Source organism: Plectropomus leopardus, chromosome 8 (assembly GCF_008729295.1).
Source record: "Plectropomus leopardus isolate mb chromosome 8, YSFRI_Pleo_2.0, whole genome shotgun sequence".
NCBI classification, from domain to species: Eukaryota; Metazoa; Chordata; class Actinopteri; order Perciformes; family Serranidae; genus Plectropomus; species Plectropomus leopardus.
In genome coordinates this window covers 19,288,223-19,312,072 of record NC_056470.1, presented here as the reverse complement: position 1 = coordinate 19,312,072, position 23,850 = coordinate 19,288,223, and the positions used below count along the sequence as shown (strand labels likewise).

At 41.7% G+C, this 23,850-nt stretch overlaps 1 protein-coding gene across 3 annotated transcripts in view; it reads left to right on the top strand.

The window, feature by feature from the left end:
* The window catches only part of LOC121947357 (neuron navigator 1-like), a 113,931-nt gene that overhangs the window by 6,352 nt on the left and 83,729 nt on the right, over positions 1-23,850 (top strand). For all 3 annotated transcript variants that reach the window (XM_042492373.1, XM_042492372.1, XM_042492370.1), the window contains exons 3-5: positions 4,761-5,665; positions 6,349-6,440; positions 17,625-18,443. In XM_042492373.1, the coding sequence (XP_042348307.1) occupies positions 4,767-5,665; positions 6,349-6,440; positions 17,625-18,443 (1,810 nt within the window). In that variant the 5' untranslated portion in view covers positions 4,761-4,766. The remainder of the gene's footprint in view (positions 1-4,760; positions 5,666-6,348; positions 6,441-17,624; positions 18,444-23,850) is intronic.

Sequence of the window (23,850 nt, the reverse complement as noted above, 5' to 3'; positions counted from 1 at the left end):
TCTAGAATTGCTTACTATACCTTTAACCATATTGTCTATATGTATAAATATCTCAGAAACGCTAATGCATTTTACTTAATAAGATAAGAGGCTCACATCAAGAGCTGCTGCGAACTAATTAGTTGTTGTATTAATTGACATTCAACCTATTTATCAAGTTAAAAGGCCAGACAATCGGGTTCAGGCTTCTAAAAATATAGTTTTATATTATATTGCTGTAATATATCACTGTACAATTAAGTACATTCCTAACATCTAATGTTGTTATCTTTGCAATTTTTATTCCCTAGGAACAGGCTCAAAACAATAAACCCCAGCCTAAACCAAAAATCTTACATACTTGTTTTTCCTGTGGATATGTGCAAAGTGTATTTTACAGAAAGAATTTTAGACACACTTTTTATATAATATACACATTTTTGTAGCCAGAAAAGTGACATGCACCTTCTGTGAAAAGCATCAACAAACTAACAGTCTAACTATTGTAAATGCACTTAAGTAACAGAGAGATCTGAACTCGTGACACGCAGAGAACATACCCTACAGATGTAACAACCTTGTGCTGTAAAGCATGGCCTCATGCGTGAGGGAGTCAGACTTAAATTGATTTGCTAGTTTTTAACTTGCTTACAGCTGCTGCTTTCAGTCAGCAAAGATGTCTCATTGTGTCTTTCTGTGCACATACACACACAGACATCCCCACCACCAGCTGAGCCTCGGTATGTCCTGACGTGGGCTACAGTGGTACTGGTATGACCCTGCTGGGTCCCCAGAGATAGCCAATTTCCATACAGATAGACACAGAGCCAGACTGCACCTGTGCTCCTGGAAATCCAAGCAGGAATTGTATCAGACAGAAATTCTGATGCTTATTGGTCACTCCGCCTCCTGAGAGAAAGAGCAAGAGAAAAAGAGATGGGGGAACAAGGAGGAAGAGGAATTTAGGGATAGAGATGAGGTGAAAGCAGGATGGATGATCACATCTGTCTCTGTTTACCTTCTGCTGCATCACGGCTTCTGTATGCAGCTGTGCAGGTTTTCATTAGCACTGAGTCAGCTATGATAGAGTACCAGTCCTTGGCAAAATACCCAAATTCTCATTTTTCTGTGCCACTATGTCTGATAAAAGTGGGTGAAAGGAAGATGTCCTACAGAGAATGCAACCTTTCCCTTATTTGAAACTAAGAGGTTGTTTTGGGTATGTTTTGAGTTTTCGTGATGAAGCTGTCAACCACTTTCCCCTGCAGTATAGGGCTGCACAATATATCTTTTTTTGATTCTCATTGAATTATCAGCTTACACAATAAACACATCACAAATGACTGCAATGTTGCACTGGGCTCCTTGAAATTGAATATCAATAGTAAGGGCACTTCAAAAAATAAAACTGTTTATTTGTGTGTTTTGCATTTAGTTTAATGTTCAGTTTGTTGAGTAACAGAATGTTGAAAATAATTTCCTTTCAATTTTTTGTACTTTTTACAATTCACTGTTTTTAGCAGTATACTGAAAGCAGCAAAAATGCATCACTAAGTACACTTTAATCTGTATTTATTGTAAGTAATATTTTTATGGCAAATCAACACAGTTATCACTTCTTTTTCATCATATAGTGCGGCCCTTATGCAGGGATTCTTAAACGCAAACTACCCAGAGTGCTGGGAAAATGTGTGTGTGTGTTTTACACTGTGAGCAATACCGTGTGATTAGATGCGCTGTCAAATAATCCAACATTTTATCCTTGTGACTTTGACGGCTTAGTTTGACACATCTCTGATTTACTAAAGACAGCTTCCCAAGAAGTCTTCTGGCAACAAAATGCCTGCTATTTAAGAAAGGGCAAGTAGGATTAAGCATTAAATCTGTGTGTGTAATTATAATAGTAAAATCTTCTTGCACTTCACTGTTCCAATGCAGAGGTGCTGTACAGGAGGTAGAGAGTCAAAATGTATTTGTATGTGTATGTATATATGTTTAGAGTGTTATATCTGTGCTAAATGTGAGACCAGCTGTTAACCAGCTGCCGCACATCTGGACAGCAACATGACTTATTTACTTTGGTAAGTGAGACAGTCATTAAGATACGGCGGAAAAAATTTTCACAATTTAATTCTCAGACTGTTTACTTTCTATAGACAGACTGAATAGCAAATTATTAAAAAAAAAAAAAAAGATATATAGTTAGCCATTTTCACAGTCTGCATTGTTGTTGGGCATAATATTGTTACACCCAAGTGAATCTACTTGACCTCACACCTCCTAGTTAACCCTTTGAAACTTGCATGATTGAAGAATATGGGAAAAAGTTACAAGAAAATTACCTGGAATTTAGCAAAGAAAGGCAAACAAAAATGTAAAAATGTAAATGTAAAAGAAACAGTTAATAATCATTATAACAATTACAATTAAGAATATAGTTTTCTGGACATTTTTTTCCCTTTTTTATTATCTTCTAATAATTTCTCTCTATTTTCAGTTAATTTTCTTTCTGTAATTTCTTGTGGGGAATTTCTTGCCAAGTTATTTATTGACTTTTTTGACACGTTTTCAAAAGATATCAAACCAATTTGCTCATGTTAAAAATGGTTTAAATGCATGTGGAAGGCTTGTGAACACAGCGCAAGAAACTTGATGTCGTTCCAGGTTTTGAAGGGTAAATTCCTTTCCTGTCATAATTTGAACTCAAAATGGAAAAAGTGAGGACAGCACAATTATAAATCCTATGTTGAGGTATCGTTTACATGTTGAAATTACTATATTAGATTTTGCCAAAATTGCACATAAGATTCTGACATTTTGTGAGAGATAGCATAGAAATGGATCTGTTTCTCTCGGCCGCTGGGGTCCTTTTTGCTCTACACAAGCTGTTTCCTCCCTTTCCCCCTCCCTCCCTGCCTCCTGTCCTCTCTCTCTCCAGCAGAGCATCACGAGGTAGTTAGATTATACAACATTACATGAAATGTATCACTTGACGAACATTCACTGCGGGTTGTATAGGACAGAAGGGAACCAAGAATATGAAGCCGACTTTTAAACTTCTTGGGAGGGCTGTGTGTTTCTGAGAAGGTGACAAACTGTGAATACCTGGAATCGAAGAAAATCAGGTGAGAACGATGTCATACCACCTCTGAAGCTGTTATATGTGAGAGAGCTGTGTGTTTGAGCAGTGATGTGTGTCCGTATGAGTATGACTGAGCTTTAGAATTCATTATGTGGAGAAAATCAGTTATTTGAGAACATGCCGCCCTAAAAGCAGCTGCTATGAGCATGTGCCTGTGTGTGAAGCTCTTTTTGTTTTGTTTTTTAAACTCCCAGCAGGCAAGTTTGATTGCACAGACTTGCCGAAAATAAGCTCAACTCGTGGTTTACAATGACTCAGTTTGTCATATGTGCTTGGTTCACATGCTCACATACCATGGATGTTCAACTATCTCTGTAATGAGAACAGCAAAATCTGGTTTACTTGACTGGACTAAACATTATATTAGATTTAACACAGGCAAGGCAAGCTTATTTGAATAGCACATTTCAGCAACAAGGCAATTGAAAGTGCTTAACAGATTATAAAAGGACATTTAAATACAATTAAGAACAGTCATTAAAGAGCCAAGGGAATAATTATAAACCAAGATGAAATAGAATAAAACAGGTATAAAATACCAGAATAAACATGCAGCCTATGAAATTAAGAAATATTCAGCCTTGAATAAAAAGAATTGAAAGTTGCAGCAGGCCTGAGTTTTTTTTTTCCAGATATATGGTTTTGACACTGGGGACAGACAAGTAGACCTGTCCCAGATGACTTTAGAGGTCTGGATGATTCATTTTATAGCAGAAGATCAGATATATTTTTTGGCCCTAAACCATCTGTTGTTTTATAAACCAACAGTAGTCTTTTAAAAACAATTCTCTGTAACTTCTCAACAACTGGATTATTGGTATGTTTGGTCTCATATTTATTCACTACAATGTCATGTTGTAGCAGGCTTTTTATAACTGCTGCATCTATGGGTTTGTCTTGTACTGCTTGTGGACGTGGTTTGTAGAGGTGTGTAGGCTCCACAGAGAATGTGGCTGCAGCTGTACGTTTGTCTCTGTTCTGTCATTCCTTATACCTTCATCATATTCTGTGATTGTATTTTGCTTGAACTTTGCTACACTGTCCCCACAATATCTGGTGGTACTGCTCCGTTTGGTACGGATCAGTAAGCTTTCAGAAAACTTGCACAAATACAGACAACATGAACACAGAGTACAGACAGGAGGCTCTCTTCTTATCTCTCTGTGAAGCACTCTGAGCTGCATTCTATGTACGAAAGGTGCTATATAAATATCATTTTATTATTATTATTATTATTATTATTATTATTATTATTATTATTATTATTATTATTACTATTATCATCCATGTCCACACACGTATCTCATGTTGAGCATAAATGAGCCTTAAATGCAAGAAAAGAAGGTTTTTGGGGATGACTTTGTGTTCATTAAAGTTCAATGGGGTTTTTTTTCTTCTTTTTTTAGATTATTTTTGGGCTTTTAGCCTTTAGTAGATAGAACAGTTCAATTGTGAAAGGGGGAGAGAAAGGGCCTGACATGTAGCAAAGGGCCGAGGCCGGCGTTGAACCTGCGGCCGGACACAGCCTCTGTACATGGGGCACCCGCTCCTCCAACTGACCTATTGGGTGCCCCTAAGGTTCAGTGTTTGGCTCATTGTGGGTGTCTCTCTGTCTCTCTTTCTCTCTCTCTCCGTTTAGGTCAGTATGAGTGGGGGAGTCAATGTGAAGTCGGCCCCCCGGGCTCCTCCCTCAGGAATCCCCCTCCCACACAGCCTGTTGCCCTCGTCCCCCAAAGCAGACACTCGCCGCCGGGCTAGTGACCTGCCCAGGCCCTCAACACAAACCCCTAAACACACACCCACACACACTCCCACACACACACCCAGACATTCTCCTTTACTTTGCCCACGGGCCTCCTGCATTCCTGGACCTTCCTCAAAGGACCCAAAGAGAGATGCCAGCCTGAAAAGTCAGCTCTTTCAGCGGACAGGGGCTTTACCTGCTCCCCAGGTGTCACGTTCTGCCTACAGCAGCCCGTTAACCCAACGCAGGGTGCCGCCACCCCACTCCAAAGACACACTGGATCTGGGAAAACCCACCCATTCTCACATCCCCTTGCAGTTTCCACATGATGGCAATTGCAACAGAAACACCCTCACAAATAAGAATCAAACATGGGGAACCAGCAACCTGCGTCCGCCGCTCCAGTTCAGAAAAGGAGACAACTTCAACACTGTATCCCAGGCAACGAGTGAGGTCATGCCACAAAGAGAAGAAGAGCCTCCAGAGCATCACCGAGCCGGGTCCGCCATGTCAAACAACAGTAACCTCCGTCCCTGTCTTGCTCAAGCAAGCTATGAACACGGTATCAGAGGGCGCAGTGACTCCACCAGCCAATCAGACGAGGAGATGGGCACTCCTGAAGACAGCAGTCCGGCCTCCTCGCCCTGTCCCCTGCCGCTGCCACCGATCACATTCACCATGCCAGTGATGTCCAAAGTGACTGTTGATATGCTGGATCAAAGCCTAGATGAGGAAGCTGCGTCCCCAGAAACACACACACTCAGAGTCAACATGGCGACTGTGGCTCCCTTCAGCTACAGGTAAGTGGTCCCAGTCACACACACACACACACACACACACACACACACACACACACACACACTCAAAAACAAACTAAAGAATGATCAACAGACAGTTAATCAAGACTTACATCACAAGGCGCTATATACTGACATCCATTGTTCTGTTGTCATTATCACATGATCACTCTCCCTCCTCATAGCACTTTATGATCCCCCTCTCTACTCATACACACACACTTTGCCTCCCACTCTGAAGTCTAAAGACCAGCCCCCAGGAGTGCCATTTCAGTCTAATTCCTCTGTATCTTTTCCAGCGATATGTGTGTGCAACGATACACATATACACACTTAGTGTTTTATGGAGCAGAGCTGATTTTTTTTTGTGTCCTCTTGACAGCCTCTGGGCTCACTCAGTATACTGTTCACACACACACATACACACACACACACACACACACACACACACACACAGAGTATAATGATGAAATTGTCCACAGTGCTTTGTGCACTATCTGATATTTTTTGTGTCTATGATTTGCATTTAAGAAAATCAAGGTGGCACACTGTGGAAGTTTAGCTATTTTATTTCCACTGTCATACACAGAAGCTCTCGTGGTTGATTGGAATCAGTGATATTAAAATCAGTGATTTGCATGTACAGTAACAGATGTGTAACAGCTGTGTTTATGATGTGTTTACAGGCTGCATGTGCAGGAGAACGATTTTTCAGTGGACGAGCTGAGCGACTGCTCATCTGGATCCATAGAAGTCTGCTGTGATGACCTAACACTAGGTTAGACACACACACACACACACACACACACACACACACGATAATACTAAGACAAACACCGGACTGTTATACCAAATTTTACCTTTATGTGTCCCATCTGGCCCAGCAGCAGCTCCCTAGAGGAATAAAATGCATTTACAAAGTTCAACAAAAAATCCAAAATGATACCATATTGGCACAGCTTTGTTTTTTTTTCTTAAACAGTAACTCTGACATGTCTTGTCTGGTATAGCAACTTTCTCTGCAGGACTCTCAGCCGTTTAATCAGGCTTTCAACAAAGGGATGTGCACTCGCATCAGCATTTGTAGCCAAAAGGAATGACCTCTCTGAAAATATCTTGTGATTGGCTGAAGTCTCTATTACAGACTAAATTTTCTAAAATTTCCTGAAAACAGAACCAAGAGGAGATGCAGAGGTCAGGTTTTTTAAATTACTATTTGTTCAAAGTTTATTTGGGATTTTTATCTTATATAAAACTACTTACCCCACCTTCAGCCACAATGTCATAATACTTATTACAAATGCAGTGTAAGTTGGCAACGATTGCTGATGTCAGCTACTTTTTAATATGCCAGAACGTGTCAAAATGACAAATGTCGGTTCAGCTGTTTCGTATTTAATCAAAATGGTTTAAGTTCATACACCAGACCAGCAAAACCAGAAATCAGCCCAATTATAATGAGCATCAGGGCACCGAGAGGCCAAGAGGCCTTTTGGCAGGTATGGATGCCTGCTCGCTGGCAGCCAGGCGCAGTTACAGCAGCAGAGTCATAAATGGCGTCAGAGGGGACATGCCAGCGGCTGACTTTTGGGTCTCATTGTGGAACCTGAATAGACTCAGTGAACACTAAGGGACAACCATTCTTTGTCTAAATCTATGTCTGTCCCACTCCTACTCATCAGGCCTCAGGAGCCATGTCTGAAGTTAGGTGGTGTGATTTTGTGTGTGTGTGGTGTGTGTGTGTCCGCCTGAGGCTCTGCTGACTGCAGTGGTTCCTGGATGAAGAGATGGAAAAGAGAGATGGGCTCAGGATGTTAATATGAAGGAAGATGACAGGGGTGATGTGGGTCAGTAATGGGATGAAATGGGCCACTTCTCAACTCGCTGCCAGGGAGTATTATTATATGCACATTGATTTCAGCTACATCCAAGAGCTGTCGAGGAGTTTGAACCATTGCTCCCCTCACACTTTCTCTCTATCCCTCTCTCATGCAGTTTCTCCTTTCTATCATCACTGACCTAAAAAGCCACAGTCCCTGCATGACCCCCTCCCCATCCTTTTGAGTAATGGTTTGCTCTGCACCCACAGCTACAGTCATGCTTTGTCGTGGTCAGCGTGAGTGGAGGGATGTGGCCGTGCTTCAGAGATATGACTTTATCAGCGGCTTAGTGAATCATTCTTTTTGATGTGGTGTCAGTTGGATAGGAGGGGATCAGCTGCCTGGCTTTGAAATATGCAGCCCAGAGTTAAGTGTGTATTACACTTTCATGGCCAAAATCTCTCTTATCTTATACAGATCTGAACAATAAGTCAGTCAGCAAAGTCGGAGCACATCAGGATGTCTTTTCATTGTTTGACAGTCATCGCACATTGGGTTTTAAATAAAACAATGATAATGGGTTTATAGTGCTGATGTCTATTAGGGCTGGAAGTAATGAAATTCAGTTGATAAAAATTATAATATAAAGCAGTAAACATGGATTTTAAGTGATAAGTAAAGTGAGAAAGTATCAAGTGATTTGATTAATTTAATTTGTTTATTTTATTAATCATTTTCCACATCCTCCACTCATCATTTATCACACAAAACACATTGTCAAATAAATTGCCATTTATCTTTTAAAGAAAGTGGCCCAAGGGTGGAGTAGCAAAAATTAGTTGAAAGAAAGTAAAGTTATGAAAATTCTACAAATTAATTGTTTGAAGTGATCGAATAATTTATTAAGTAATATGAGTTATTTGTCTACCATTCATCATTCACAATGTCCAACATCATCTCAATTTTTTGGAATGTTTTGGTTATTTCCACTCATGAGGCCACTTCCTCTAAATGATAAATGGCAGATTTTGTGTTGTGAATGTTAAATGATTAATAATGAAAGGAAGATGTGAAAAATTATGAAATATGGCTCTGACTTCATTTTCTAGCCTATGTATATGGCCTGTCTAAAACTGTGAAAAAACAAAAAACAAAAACAAACTGTAGCCACCTGAATAGAGCAAATAAAACATTTTAAAGGCTTTCTGAACTTTTCCGCCAGCTGGTTGTGGAGAGGGGGGAAGGGAACTCATGGTGGACCAGCCCCTGTCTTAAAAGGCCTTTAGCTGTCGCAGGACTATGGTTGTGGCCTTGTAATTGGTCCCTAGAAGGCGTTAGAAACAGAACCAAAGTGTCTTTGACTCCTCTGAAGCTGCATTTACATGGAGGGTGGGCTGATACCCTAATGACTGTAATTTAGAGATCGGAGGGAAGCAGGGGAACAGGGAGGAAGGCAAAGTTTGGAGGGAAGGGAAAAAGAAAGAGTGAGAGGGGTGAGAGATGAAAGGAGGAGACCTGATGAGGTCAGTGGGTTGATGGATTTCCTTTTTGTGTTTGGAGAAAAGAGAACAAACAGCAAATGTGTGCACAGTGATAAAAAGATGAATATTTCACAGCTGAGAGCTCCGGTTGAACACACAATGCAAGGCCAAATTTTGTTGTGGTTTTCCTGACCATTGTAAAAAAAAAAAAAAAAGCTTTCCACAAATTGGATGTTTCCATATGCTTACATTCACTCAGATTGAATCAGCCGTAACATAATCAGCTCTCACATCTTCCACTCGAGCCCCTAATGAAGACCTGAACATTTAATGTGACTGTAGCACCATGTGGTCTTTCAATTAGACCGCAGACCTCCTGACCTTGTAGTTCTCTGGAGAGGTGTATTTGAGCATGCGTTGATGTCTGAGCATGTGTGTGTATGTGTGCGTGTGTGACAGTACACAGATGGTGTTTGAAAGATAAATGGTGATGTGGACTGTGTATCATTTTTCATTTCCCAGTGAGGGTATGGCCTGATGCTCCCCACGGACAATCAGAATATATCAGCTGTCTCTCTCACTCTCTGTCTGTTTCTCTCTCTCATACACATGCGTACTGTACAGATGCCTAAAAACACAGAGGAGCTCATGTGTACATCTGGTCTGAGAACCTTGTCCACAGGGACATGAAACTCTGCTGCACAGCATCCCACACCCACCCTCCTCTGACATTGACATTTACAGATAGAAAACCGCAACAGTTCGGCATTGTTATTTCAAAACAGTCACTCGATATGGAGCAGAGATTTCATGATTTGTCTCTTAGGGAAAGACAGAAATTACATTCAGTAGCCAAGAGTCAACTTGCACTGTGTTATTCTGGATTTAATATGGCCCCAGTTGCCTAAATGCAGTGGTTCTCAAACTGTGCCACTGCAGGTGGGACATGGATGACCAGGGGGAAATATGAAAATAAACCCTGAATAAATATAATGTGTGTTGGAAAGTAAACAAACAAGAGTTTGCTCTCATGCTAACCTCTATTTAACAAAATTCAACATGGATCCTTTTATATTAGAGGCTTCCCAAATTAGTGTTAATGATTGACAAAAAATGTGTCTATCTTAATATATTTTTTAAATAACATGCACTCAGCTGCAGCACAGCAACAGCAACAGTCCTGTCATAAATTGTACTTTAATGAAGGTTAGAATGAACTTTGCCGAGCTATAACCACTGCTGCCATTATCACTGGTAAGTTTTGGTGCACTTCAGTCACCACAAACTCTCCGAAAATGCGAATAAACTGTAACTTTGTGTGGCTCTTAGTGCTGAGCTTTGTAAACTGTATTGTTTTCAACAAGGTTTATTGCACGGAAAGGGACCAATGTGCGAATGTGCAAATAGCACAGGAGCACCTCGACACAATTTAGGGGTGCTTTGAGAATTACACAGTTTCATTTAGTCTTTTATGTGCAGGTTGAGCGGCCGCAAAAGTCACAAAGTCCTTTTGTGAATTTGCCTTAGAGAGTTTTCACTTTTTATAGCCAATGGGAATGGCCATAAAGGCAACAGTTTTGACTTTTTAAATCCTTTGCTGGTTTACAATCAAGGCTACACACTGTATGTGATTTACAGCATGTATACAATTGGAATATACTTAAAGATCAGTGTACAACATAAACAATGTAAAATAGTAGTAGAGATACAGTATATGGTTGGCTTTTTTTTCAATCATCTTTCAGGCCAGCTCTATAGGCCTCCCTTAGAAGAACCCTAACATAGAGAAGTACATTTTTAAATCCCCTTGAACCAATCACTTTTCTAAGAGTAGACATCAGCAAATCTTTTGTAATGAAGGCATAAAATCAGCTTGCACTTTATAAATGTCATGCTCTCCATCCCTTTAATGCTGCTGGTCAGTGTAGTAGTGGATAGCATTTTGATAACCTAGGCTGCATCTACTCTTAGACAGTGCGTAATCCTCTTTGGCCAATCTAATCAGAGAGACATATGCCGAGTTGGCGTTGGACAGTGATGAGTGGTTTAGTAGCTTTGGGAAGATGATCAGACATAAGCGTGGACTAGATTGTGTCCTCATTCACTGCCAGGAGAGAGGCAGTAATCACTATTTAGGGTTTAATGTCATGGCTTATTCTTTATTTGACCCTGTATTTGACCTAACAGGAGTTCTGTAGTCCAGTGCTGAAGTGATGGCCTAGATTTTTATGTTTTTGAATTTGATGGGGAAGCAATGTTGTAGTAGTTGAGATTGGTCTTGGTCACAATATAGGCCTTGGGACAACTTTTTTAAGGTCCTGTCTTGGAATTGACCACATTTATTATTGGTTTTGGCTTCGTCCTAGGCAAGGTGAAGTTTATTCCAAGGATGGTCAAGATGATCGATTAAATGAGCAACAATCACGGAACACTGATGCAAAGTATACATCAATCCATATCATCTCCTTTCAGACGTGCCCTTATTTCAAAATTCTGTGTCACCGTCACACAGAGTCACAGATGATGGCGAGCAGCCAAGAGAAAGATGATAAGGATAACACTGTTTACTCGGGAATAAATCATCATAGTGGAAATGTTTTGTTTTTGGAAAAACTGCGAGTCAACAGACAGCGCACATTTGTCTGGTGATGCAGGGACTTTAACCGGCGGCGAGTAAGACAAAGCATAAATAATAGTAAGTTGGTTAAGTTATGAGTATAGGAAAAGTTCACTAGCCACTAAGCTAATTTATGCAATGTAAAATGCCATAGGCTTATGCTTTTATACTTTAGTGAAAAGATCTTATTGTTAATCCACGGGTTGAGGATGTTGGGAGAAGTTTGTTTTCAAGTCAGACAGCCCTGAAGTTTTAGGAAAAAAGGTCATGGTTTGAATTAAAATGAAAACATTTTTTTCCAGAAAGCGTTTTCAAACAGAATGAACCAGTTTTAATTATTTCCAATTATGTATATGTTGTTTTCATCTTTTCTGGCCAAAAGCAAAGAAAAGGGTGGCAGACTGTATCACATGAGCAAATAATATGGGAAATGACGTGGGAAAGTGAGTGCTCATGGATGCACATAATCCATACAAGAGCAGAAATGTACACGTGGATGTTCGCGTATGAATAAATTAGAAAAAATTCACACATAGAAGCTTTTCATTCGCCCATTCATCTCGCTCTGAGCCATGCACCCGTTGTGTGATGATGTTAAGACAGAGCTCCCACCTCCTCTTGTCTCCTCCTCCCTTCTCCCCCCAGGGACATTTCCTTCCTTCCTATATCTGCATTACATAGAGCGAGAGATAAAGGAGGAGAGAAAGGAGGGACAAGGGTGACTTGAGGAATGGGTGAATGAGTGCACACACTCAAGATCCTTTTGACCTCTGGGGTGACTCCCAACCCAGGGAGTCGAGTTATGGAGTCAGTCATGTGCGTAACTTCTCTGTGGGACCACACACACACACACACACACACACACACACACACACACACACACACACACACACATTCTTCTTCTTAAACATCTCTCCAGATTGATGTTTTTCAGCTCTCAGCTGTGTGTGAATCACGATGAGTGTGTGACGTTTCCTCTGTGAGGGAGAATGGTGTTTTTGTTGGATTAACATTTGCGCCTCCGGAATCAGGAGCTGGTATGAGTGATACACTCACACTATTACCACGGATAGAAGTGGCTGAATTGTCCAAATGCTTAAGCTGGTGACTCATGCTGGGAATCATCAGACCACCAAAACTCCCTCCTCTCATTCACACTTACTTTTTTGACTCAGACTAGGAAGCCACACACTGTATGCATCAGATTGTCGCCTCACTATTTTTGCGTGTAAACAGGACATTAAAAGCCACGTTATTGTGTTGGTGCAGTACCGCTTGTGTGTGTCACTGTGTGAGTCTTCCCCTTGTGTATGTGTGTCATGTAGTGGTATTCATCCCTATGTCCTGTGGACCCTATGCATTAGCATGTTAGCGGACATAAGCAAACATAGCAGGAGTGGCGAGGCGTTGAGACAGGATATCCCCTCTCTGTCTTACAGGCTTCCTCTGCTCCTCTGGCACACATACAGAGATCCTTCCTCTTCCTCCTCCTCTTCTCGCTCTCCTCATTGCCTTGTTTTCTGCATCATAATTTTCTTATGTTTTTCTTTGTCCTCACCAGTAGCATCCAGTTGGCTTCTTTCATGGTGTTCTGACTTCCCTTTTCTTAATTTTCTATTCTCAGTCACACTCTTATTTTGTTCTCACTTCTCCGCCCCGCTCGTGCTTGTCTCATCGTTAGAACAACTATTTTTTTTCCCTTGTACTTCGACACAAAAAGGCAAAACAAGAGAAACCAAGAGAGAGTAGGCGACAACAGGGAGTGGGTGAAAGCGAGAACGCACGCCATCTGCTTAGTTGAGTGGGAATCGTTCCTCTTAAAGTTTAAGTCGCTCTGATACAATTAGTTACATCCAAAGCAGCAGTCTGCTTTTGCAGTACTTTTCCTTTCAAAGCTGGAGACCTTGTGTAACCTTGTAAGCATGCATATAATGCACCACACAGTATCTGTGTTTGTGTGTCCTACTGGCTACTTCACATGAGTGGCTCTGTAGAAATATAGTGGCCAATCTGTTCCAAACTGTTTAGAGATGCTAGGGCAAATTTGCTCATGCAAAGTACAGAAACACCCTGCCTCTCTCTGCCTGTCTGTCTGTCCGTCTCTCTTTCGATTTGTGTTCAATCTGGCCATTCATATCTGTATCTCTGTCTACCTGTCTCACTTACCCTTACTTACCTTTGCTTAAAAGTGCCTTTATGCTTGTATGAAGCTGTTTGCCCGTCATCATAGAAAATTCCCCTCCTACCACTGTGGTCAGCCCACAAACACACACACACACACACACACACACACACACACACACACACACACACTCACACACCTTGTTGCACACTGAATGTGTGAGTCTGCTTTGAGATGAATGTGTAGGCTAATGCTGAGCACTGGCACTCATCACACTCTGCCAACGTCTGTGATGTCAGGCCAGATTGCTCAGGTCAGTCAGACACCCTGCACAGACAGCATGCTGTGTGTGTAAGAGTGTGTGTGAAGAGAGTGAGAGACTTAGCAGAAAGAGAGTGAGAGAATATATGTTTACATCAGCCATATATTAAAGTGATTAGACTTTGGAGCCAGAGAGACGAGTACTGGAACAAACAAGTTGCTGTGTGCTGCCAACACACACTTTACCTGTGTGTATACGTGCTTTCAAGAGCACTGACGCGTGTCGTTGCCCCACGTGCATCCATGTGCTACACAGACCTGCCTTGTACGCGGCCGCTCTCGTTTGACTCACCTTAATCCCTCATCAGGGAGGTATAAGAGCCGATGTGCAGCACCTATTAGCCTTAAATTACATCCTTCACCCCCCTACTGGCCTGCTACCGGGCCCCAGAGCCCCCATAACTGTCATTGCACAGTGCTGGCCTCGGTGTGGCATAACCACCTCAACATTGGTCTTTTATTAAAGCTAGCTGCTTCTGATTAACAACTTTGGCCTTTACACAATAAAACAGCCAATGTATGTCTGTGTTTTTGTCTGCCACTGAGCTCCAGTATTACACACATTCATTCAAGGCCAGCTGGGTGTTAGGTTGTTGCTATGCACAAACTTTAATGTGTGTCTGTGTCATTTCTGGGCTCAATTGGCGCCAGTTTGGATACTGTTGGAAAATGAGCTGTTTTTAAAGCACCTATCTAATATTAAGTGTGGAATGTAAGCAAACAGGGCATTGCTTGTTTTCACTCTGGTTTAGTGTCAACCGATTTATGCAAATGTAACAGAAAATGGGCATTAGCCCAACAGCCTGCTTGTTTGAATACTACTCTGAACAGTTTGAGACCTGATAACATCATGGCTGCAGGCACTGTGGCTTGAGAGAGCATGCACTAATAGTAGAGCTCAGATACTTCACCAGCTAAAAGAACTGTATGCAGACAGGATCCATTAATACACAAAAACAAATTCTACAGTTTTATTGATTAATAATATTTAATGATGGGCTTAAAGTTCATTTTATGCACTGTCATCATGATTACCTGTAATGGAAATTAAGACAGATAAGAAATGAGGACCTTATGTTATTCCTCTGTCTCTGATAAAGGTATACTCCACATACTCCACCCACTAAATAGTAATTTGTACATCAGTTACTCACTCTGTGTCATGTTAAATTTGCATAGAAAACTTTGTTTTTCTCGCATGCCTCCATGTTGATTAAAGAATCCAAAACTGAGAAAATTCTTGATGAATTAAAGTCAGAAAAGCAAAACTATATCAAAACATCTGTTCTTGTATGCTCAATACTGCCAAAACAGGCCAACCTCTTCGCTGGGGAAATCAACAAAAAGTGAAAGTTCTCAATGCTCTCTTCACTCCATTTACAAAATCAATAATTTTACCTTGCTGAACATGGGAGCTGTCAATCTAGCGCCATCTCTATTGATAGTTTGTTGTGTAATTGTGTGATTTTGGTGAATCTGATTTAACTCTTTAAAGCACCGAAGTCACACAAAACACAAAATAATGAACCAAGCAGTAGACCAGCACCTCCTGCATTCTCTGAGGTAAAATTACTGTGTTTATCAGTGGAGTCTAGCTTTGGAGAGTTTAACTTTTGAGTCACTTCCCTTTCGAGAGGGCTGTCCGTTTGGGAAGTTTTGGGAGTATACAACCAGATAAATGAGACTTGGATTGTACTGAACGTATTATGTGAAAGTTTGTAAATGGAAATTCTGATATAGTTTTTCTGTTAAATGCGGACCTCTTTGACTTTAATTCATCAACAATTTTTTTCCATTTTTGGACCCTTTTTTTCACTGGAGGCCTGCGAGAAAAAAAAGTTTTCTTTATAAATTCAACATACAAGAGATTAGTAACTGATAAAAATGGTTCTTTGGGGCGTGGAGTAGTCCTTTAATGTCCTTTATCGAATCTCCATAAAGCTCTGAATGTTACAGTAACAGGAATAGATTCTGGGGGTATTAGAATCAGAGGAGCCGAGATGATGACCTAGTGAAACAAGGGAATAATAAAGAAGTTACTCCTGTGTCCTGTTCTGATTGAGATGGGATGTCCGGAGCAATGAGATGACGTAGTTGACCGTGCCAGAGCTAACCGAGTCCCTGGATGGGAGCTTTGGCTTCTCTTAGCCTGTCTCATCAATGTGACACACTCGTAGAGACAGACCCATGCACACACACTTTGATACACATGCAAGGGGAGGACAGACAAAAATATAGTGACACCAACACTCATTCACACATCCACACATGTGCATGTGTTTTAAACCACTGACGGGATAGATGAGATTTTGATGAATCTATCCTGCAAAACTTAATGACCTGTGCTTCTATTTTAACTGTAAAGGGGGGATGGGGGACATGCTGTAGGTCTGGAGGAAGGAAAGGAAAGGAGGGGAGTGAATGAGAAAAGAGCAATGGAGATGAGTGGAGAGCTAATGTGGTGCAGGTGGGGAGGGGATGTGATGATCATTTGAGGGTCTGTTGGCTACTAATTGAAGCATAATTAGCGACTGACCGATCTGGTTGTGTATGAGGGACTGGTAAATGTGTGTCCTGTTCTCGTCTTCTAAGCTGATCCTGCAGTCACGGCTGTTTTACAGATAATGTGAATCAGCTTAATCATGGGTGGGCCTCTTGTGATTAGGGCACATAAGAAAATCTGAATATGAGTGGATGAATAGAGCAGCTAATGTGATTATGAATGATTGGATGTGCATGTGTGTGTGTTGGGGGTCTTTATTCTGGCTGCAGTATTTGGCATCTAGGATCATTTGAGTCACACAGCTGAGTTGAATATAAATATTTTTCTTTTTTTTGTTCTTTCTTACCCAATTTCTCTCTTTCTTTCCTTTTTCTGTCTTTCTAATTTTCTTCCTTTACTGGTGTTCAGCATAACACTGCATTTGTGGTGCATGTTTGTGAGAAAGAGAGACAGAAGATTGGCGGGTGAATCAGCCAGTGGGAGGAGAGAGAGCGAGAGACAACAAGAAAGAAGGAGGGAAAAATAGGGAAGTAAGAAAGAGAGGGAGGGTGAATGAGCCAGTGGGGGTGAGCAAACGAGCGAGTGAGGGAGAGGTTGAGGGAGGAGAGAAAGGGGTGGTGGGGGTGGTGTTGCTGTTGCTGCTGCGACTGTTTCTCCTGTCAGTCGGCTGCTGCTTGCCTGGCAAGCAGGAGGGAGTACAGAGCGAGAGAGGAGCAGAGAGGGAGACAGAGAAAGAGGCTGCTGTGTTTTATTCAGCTGTGCTATTGTGACACAGAGAGCTGCAGACACGCTGTAAGGAAGTGGATTTAGGCAGCCGAAACAGATCAGCAGATCCATGGATTACCAGCAGTGAGTACGGGTGATTGCTACTGCCACTCTACTAGCCCACTCGTCATTTTTAACAGAGGGGTGAACCCACAGTCTCACACGGCAGGGAGCCCGGACCCACTGGAGACAGAGAGGCAGGGAGGGAGGGCGAACCAGACAGTCTTGGTGTTTTTACACCTTTCTTTCTCCCCTTTTCTCCCTCCATTTCTTACAGTCTGCTTGTGTGTGTCTCAGAGTGTGTCACTGATGCTGTTGCTTGGCTCTCTGCAGGAGGGATGCTGGAGGCTAATGTGGCTAACATTAGCATGACGGCCAAGCCCAGAGAACTGGACCTGAGGTCTGCTGCTGTCTCCTGCCAGGAAACTTCAGCCCAGGCCATGGCCTCAAGGAAGCCCCTGGCCAAGCCCTCTGCTCTGCCCCAGGGACCTTCACGTCCCTCCGGGTCAGAGCTCAAGGTCTATCGGCCCACCTCTGGATCTATCCCCATCCCAATCCCAAATCCGTCCAGGCTCCGCAAGCAGCGGTCACTCAACAACTTGTGTGTGCTCACTGATGCTGAGAAGAAGCTGCACCTGTACCAATCTCCCCGCTGGAATGATGACACAGGTCAGCCCGGCACTGGAATCAACAAGCCGGGCCAGACTAAGACAGGTCAGGCTGGGGGTGGGAGACCACCACTGTCCAGGACCCTTTCAAAGTCTGAACAGTCTCTTTTCCAAGGGAAACCCAAACCTTTCTGCTCTCCATCTTCTAATGGGAGCAAGCCAAGTCGAATCCCTGCTCCTGGTAAACCACGCGGACCTTACGCTGAGGTCAAGCCCATCAGCAAGGCCTCTGAGGCAAGCCAGAGTGTAGACACGGACTCTGCAGACCCCCCATCTAAGGCTAACTCCAATGGAGCTGGGAATACTGGGACTAATGGCAAGAAACTGGGAGAGAAGGGGAGATCTGCAGCTCTGTCAACAGAGGAGAAGAAAGAGAGGAAGGGGATAGAAGGAGAAGATGATAAGAGCTTTCTGAAGGTGGACCCAGAGTTAGTGGTGACAGTTCTGGGAGACCTGGAGCAGCTGCTCTTCAGCCAAATGCTCGGTAAGTTCTGCTCTTTAATCCCTATTATGCATTAAAAAATTACAGATTCAAGGATGACACCCCTTAGGACACGATACAATTATGTCAACAAGTTAACAACTTATTGATTCAGTGGACATCGACTAAGATAAACAACCTCTCCTCTATACACCCAAACGGTTCCCTCCAGCTCCGGCTGTAGCTCCGGCATCAACAGTGAATTTTAAATGAGTCCAGTCTCTATTGCAGCAGAGTGTAATGTCAGCGTGTTTCTCACTATACGATGGTGAGAGCCCTCGCTGTGTAGATGATGAAAATCCACGTGTTTACATCACTGTAGCAGTCGGAAATGCTTCATGTAGATGTGTACAATTGATTTATGTCATATGTCTCTGTTTGGATGTGAGTGTGCGAGCTCTGTGTGCTGCCATGAAGCAGCTGAAGTAAGCAGTTCCAGAGGGCTGACATTGTTTTGTTGTTGATTCATTAGCTAGCACTGGAGCGTTTTGTCCTAGTCTCATTTGACCCACTGCCACAGTGAGCTAGATATATTTTAATCTATCAAAAGCCTCCCTCCTTCTTCTCTTATTATATCTCTATCTCACGGTTTCTAACTCTACCATCCTGTTTTTAAAATTAAAAGCAGTCTACACATGTAAGCATCTCTATTTATGCTGTAGTTAAGAGTCTAAAGTGCATGTTTCATGACAACACCGCAGCCTCAGCATCTCCTGGCTCACACCGGAAAATCAGCCATTCGTTAATAAAGGCCGTGTGAGTGTGGCTAGTGGGGTGTGTGTTTTCAGTCGGTAAATAAAACGGCTGCATATTGAGTCAGGCTCCGGTCACAGTGGGCCACATATTTAGCCTTGCACCACTCCCCTCCCCCCCCCCCCCCCCCCCCCCCCCCCACTTCCATTGATCTCCGGGCCACTGACAGATGGTCACTATCCCCCCCCCACACCCCCATCTTTTCCTCCTGTTACTGGGGGCAACGTGTGGGAGGAGGGATGGGAATCTGAGGGGGTGGTGGCACGGTCAGGTAACTAGCATACACACAGACATACACACAAATGAATACACACTCTCATACACATCAGGGGGCGACTGTACTGGGATACACAAGTTAAAGCCAATCAGAATTAGATATACTTTATTGATCCCTGGGGGGATATTGTAGTTTGTTACTATCTCTCTGTTGCCAAGCATAGAGAACTATAGAAAGTAGAAATAAGTACCAGCACAAAGAATGTAAAAATATAAAATAGAAATGCAGTCATAATAAAAAAAATTGAACTATTATGTAAACATTTAAAAAAACAGAAGTATGTATAATGTGCTGAGTGTGTAAAGTGTGTAAAGAACTACAATAGAAATACAGTAATAATAAAAACAATTAGCACTAGTATGTGAATATTTTAAAATTATAAATATGACTAATGTGCTGAGTGTGTTAAGTGAGTAAAAATATGAAACTTGGTGCCTTATACTACAATTTAGCGTACAAACTATTATGTAAAGTTAGACAATCAAAATATGTGTGTGATGCTACAATGTACAACAGATGTATGTATGAGTAAGAAGAACAATAAGAGTTCAAGAGTAGAAAAAATGTTGTATTCTTTGAATAATTACTAGTATTACTGTAGTTGGGGGTGTATTGCAAGAATGACGACTTAGTTTGTGACTAATAGGTCAAACTAGAGTTTAAATCCACACATAACATCCATTATTCATCCATACACACATACACACACACACACACTGTCTCTGACTGTGTTTTTCTCCTCTCTCTATGTATTGCTCATTCTCTCTCCATCGCGCCCTCTCTGCAGGGGCAGATAGCATCCGAGATTGAGGGTGATGGGGAGAGAATCGCATGGCAGGTCGCTATATCAGGCTCGATGAGGAAATAATTTTATGTCCATCATCAAACCTCTCTCTGTCTTCCTCTTGTCTCCTTGTTTCCTCTTTCTCTCTTCACCTCCTGCAGCAGAGCCCCAAATCACAGCTTGTGTGACTTTGCCCCCGCAGCCCTGAGTGTGTTTAGTGTGCATGGTGTGTGTGGGAGGTGTGACCTTGTTTCAGTCCTTGTTGTGATGTTGCTGGCCACACCTATGCAATGCAGCCAGGTAGGAAAGAGGGAGATCGGGATGGAAGAACAGACAGTAGAAACTAAGAATTGAGATTTATGGGAGAAAAAATCTCACAGAGGGAGATAAATGAGGAGGAGACAGAGAAAGACACTGGAGTGAAATAATGCTAATAGCCAATGACCTAAATTTCTACGTGGCATCCCAAGTGACCGAGTGTTGCTTTGGGTCTTTACAGTCTACCACAACCTGCCCCAGGTTTATCATCGAAACCACAGAAGGTGTGTAGGATAGCTGTGTGAGTACACTCATATGTGTGTATGTGTGTGTGTGTGTGTTAGGGGGAGGTTAATTGTAACTTGCCCTGTAGCTTGCGGCTGTGGGCTCATCTTTTATCGTATCTGCTTCTCCATTTCCGATGGGACGTGCAGCTAATTGGTTTCTGCTCCGTGTGCTCTGTCATAGGAAGATAGATTATGGATGTTCAATGGATCATTCCCAGTGATCCACTCCTCCCCTTCCCATACAGAGTCCCACCTTCTCTGCATCTGCTTCCTATATACATGACAGCGGCATATCATTGTACAGTATCATAAAAAATCAACTATAACTCGGTCATAGCCTGTTGTTAAGGAAGCTACATGTTAGCTCTGTTAGCCACAGGGAGTGAAATGTGGGCTTGTGTCTTGAACATGTTACGTTGTGTGACACTCAGCAGCATGCACTGTGACACTGTCCTTTTGAGATTAGCCTACAGTTGTGGGCAAAGATAATGGAGAATGTCACTGAGGTCTAATCGGGGATATAAAACCCAAGACCATGGCCAGTGTTTCTTTCAGTTTCTTGGTTAACGTTGTTTCTAAAACAGAGGATGATGGTGTGGTTGTTAGTCAGATGCAATACATTACCGTGGCAACCAGATTGTCATTCTAGCACGCGTGTCGAACCATGGACAGTGATAGCGGCTATTCTGACCTAAGTTCTGAGGAGAATTTTTGTCCTATCTCCTTCACCTGAAGGGAATATGATTGCAAATGAATCTAACGTTAAAAAATAGAAATTTAGCTACTTCTGAATAACAACTTCTTGGTTTAACTATTTAACTGACAATATTAGACCTGCAACAATTAATCGACTCATGGTCAACAATTGAGTTAATCGCCAGCTGATTTTATAATGGATTAATCAGTTTGAGCAATATTTCAATTGTATAATAATATTATAATAATATTCTTAAACGTTATTTTTTTCTGGTATCTCTTAAACCTCTGTGACAGTAAAATGAATACCTTTGGGTTGTGGAAAAACAAGATATTTGAGAATGACATCATGGGCTTTGGGTAATACTGATTGACATTTTTCACCATTTTCTGACGTCTTATAGACTAAGCAGCTAATTGATTAATCCAGAAAATACTAAGCAACTAGTTGTTTGCTAGTTTCTGTAATCCCAGCAACTAAATGAAATACCGTAATTATAAATGAATATTTCATGTCAGTTTATCATTATCTTTGTTAAGTAAGTTAGCCATATTGTATATTGGCTTCTTTGTATCAATCAAGGTTTCCACTCTTGATTACTGCGTATAAGCTGCTGTAGTCTATAGAGATTTACTCACCCATATTACCCATACATACCCGTCTTGGAATCAAAACGCAGTTTCAGTTCAACTTTTGTCGTGTAGTGGGGTGTAAATCTGCAAGCATTACTTCAGGCATGACTTCTTTTCTTAATATATGCTGTTTTTCAATAGATTTGCACCTGTGCGTTTAATTGTTTTCCTTTAACTTACCCATGTTACAGAAATCTAGTGAAAAAGTTTACAGCACGGTGCTGGCTCCAAAAACTGAAGAAACAACCCCAAAACAAAAGTGCACTATATTGTTTTGCTGACTCACATAGTACACTGAATGTGTGCTGCAGCTATAGCAAGTAAAAAGATACATTCAGAAGCACATATGCTACATATACGTAGCCAAAAAACAACAACTAACCCATAAAGATGTGTATCGGTTTTGCCGCTCTAATGCATTTAATACTTTGATACATTTTCCTTCCTGTACTTGCATACTTTTACTTGATAGGCTAACAATGCAATGCAAGCTTGGAGAATGACATATGACCTACAGATTTCTCCATAGTTAAATGTCTTCTTCCTGGTTTAGCATCAATGTTCTTTTTTAAACTTTCACAAAATTAAGCTACTTTTCAAAAAATATTTGGTTGACTGTGTGACTAATTATCAATACATTACTCTCAAAAATAAATAAAATTTAATACAAATGCCAAAATACATTGTATCAGGGCCTTAAAAGGGATAACTGCCCTCTCTCACACACAACATTAAAGAAGAAAAGAAAAAGAAAAAGCGATCCGGGGTATTTCAAGGTTAGGCCTATATGTTTATCTTGCGAGGTGATTTAGGATTAGTTTCAGTATAATCTGTTTTTCTTTAATCGGACATACATGTTGTACCACAGAGAGATGAAGAGCTTTTCTTTAATTGGATTTAGAGAATTACTTGACTTGTGTGTCCACAGCAGCTCTGGACTTCTCCCAAATGCAGCATTTTTTCTGAAATATCTTGTTAACAGTATAAGCATCAAGGTTAGACATAGACGTGGGGAACGATAAACTCTGTAAAATTCTGCCAATAAAATGAGCTGACCTGAATGGCACCTTGTAAAGCGTATACTGCCAGCGTAATCTAAAGCACTGAACCTCAGATGTGTGCCACTAATGACACCTCCCGGTCCCATCCAGCACCCATAATGAGGTGTATGCGAGAGGGTAAGCTCCCTAAAGCAGTGGCCTTTCCCAGCATGGGGCAGGCTCGGTTTAGAGAGGATCCAGTCTAAAGACACCAGCAAGCAACCGGATTAGACCGTGCATAAAGATAATGAGAAGATGCAGCCTCCACTTCACTAATCACAGATCTTTCACCCTGAAAAAGGCCAGCTACCAGGACGAAAATGAATTACAGATTTAAGCTCAAAGTACATCTGTTTGGATGGAGATTTGGGTATTTGGGGGAATTTTCAGATAGAGAATGTAGATTTAGGTTAGAAGATTGGAGAATTTGGTGTTGGCTGAGCTTATTGTCGGAATTGGGGGACTGTGTCACTTGCATGTGACCACGAAGGCTCAGCAGAAGAGAACTAAATAACACGCAGTGACACATAAAAGTAGCCTTGACTACCACCGACTTGCTTGTTATTTTAGTGTAGAACATTGTATTGTGTGTGTGGGCATGTTTGTGAGGTTGATGGCTACTCGTGGGAGACAATGCGTCTTCTTCAGCTGTCTGTGGAACAATAAACCCCACAGAGAAATC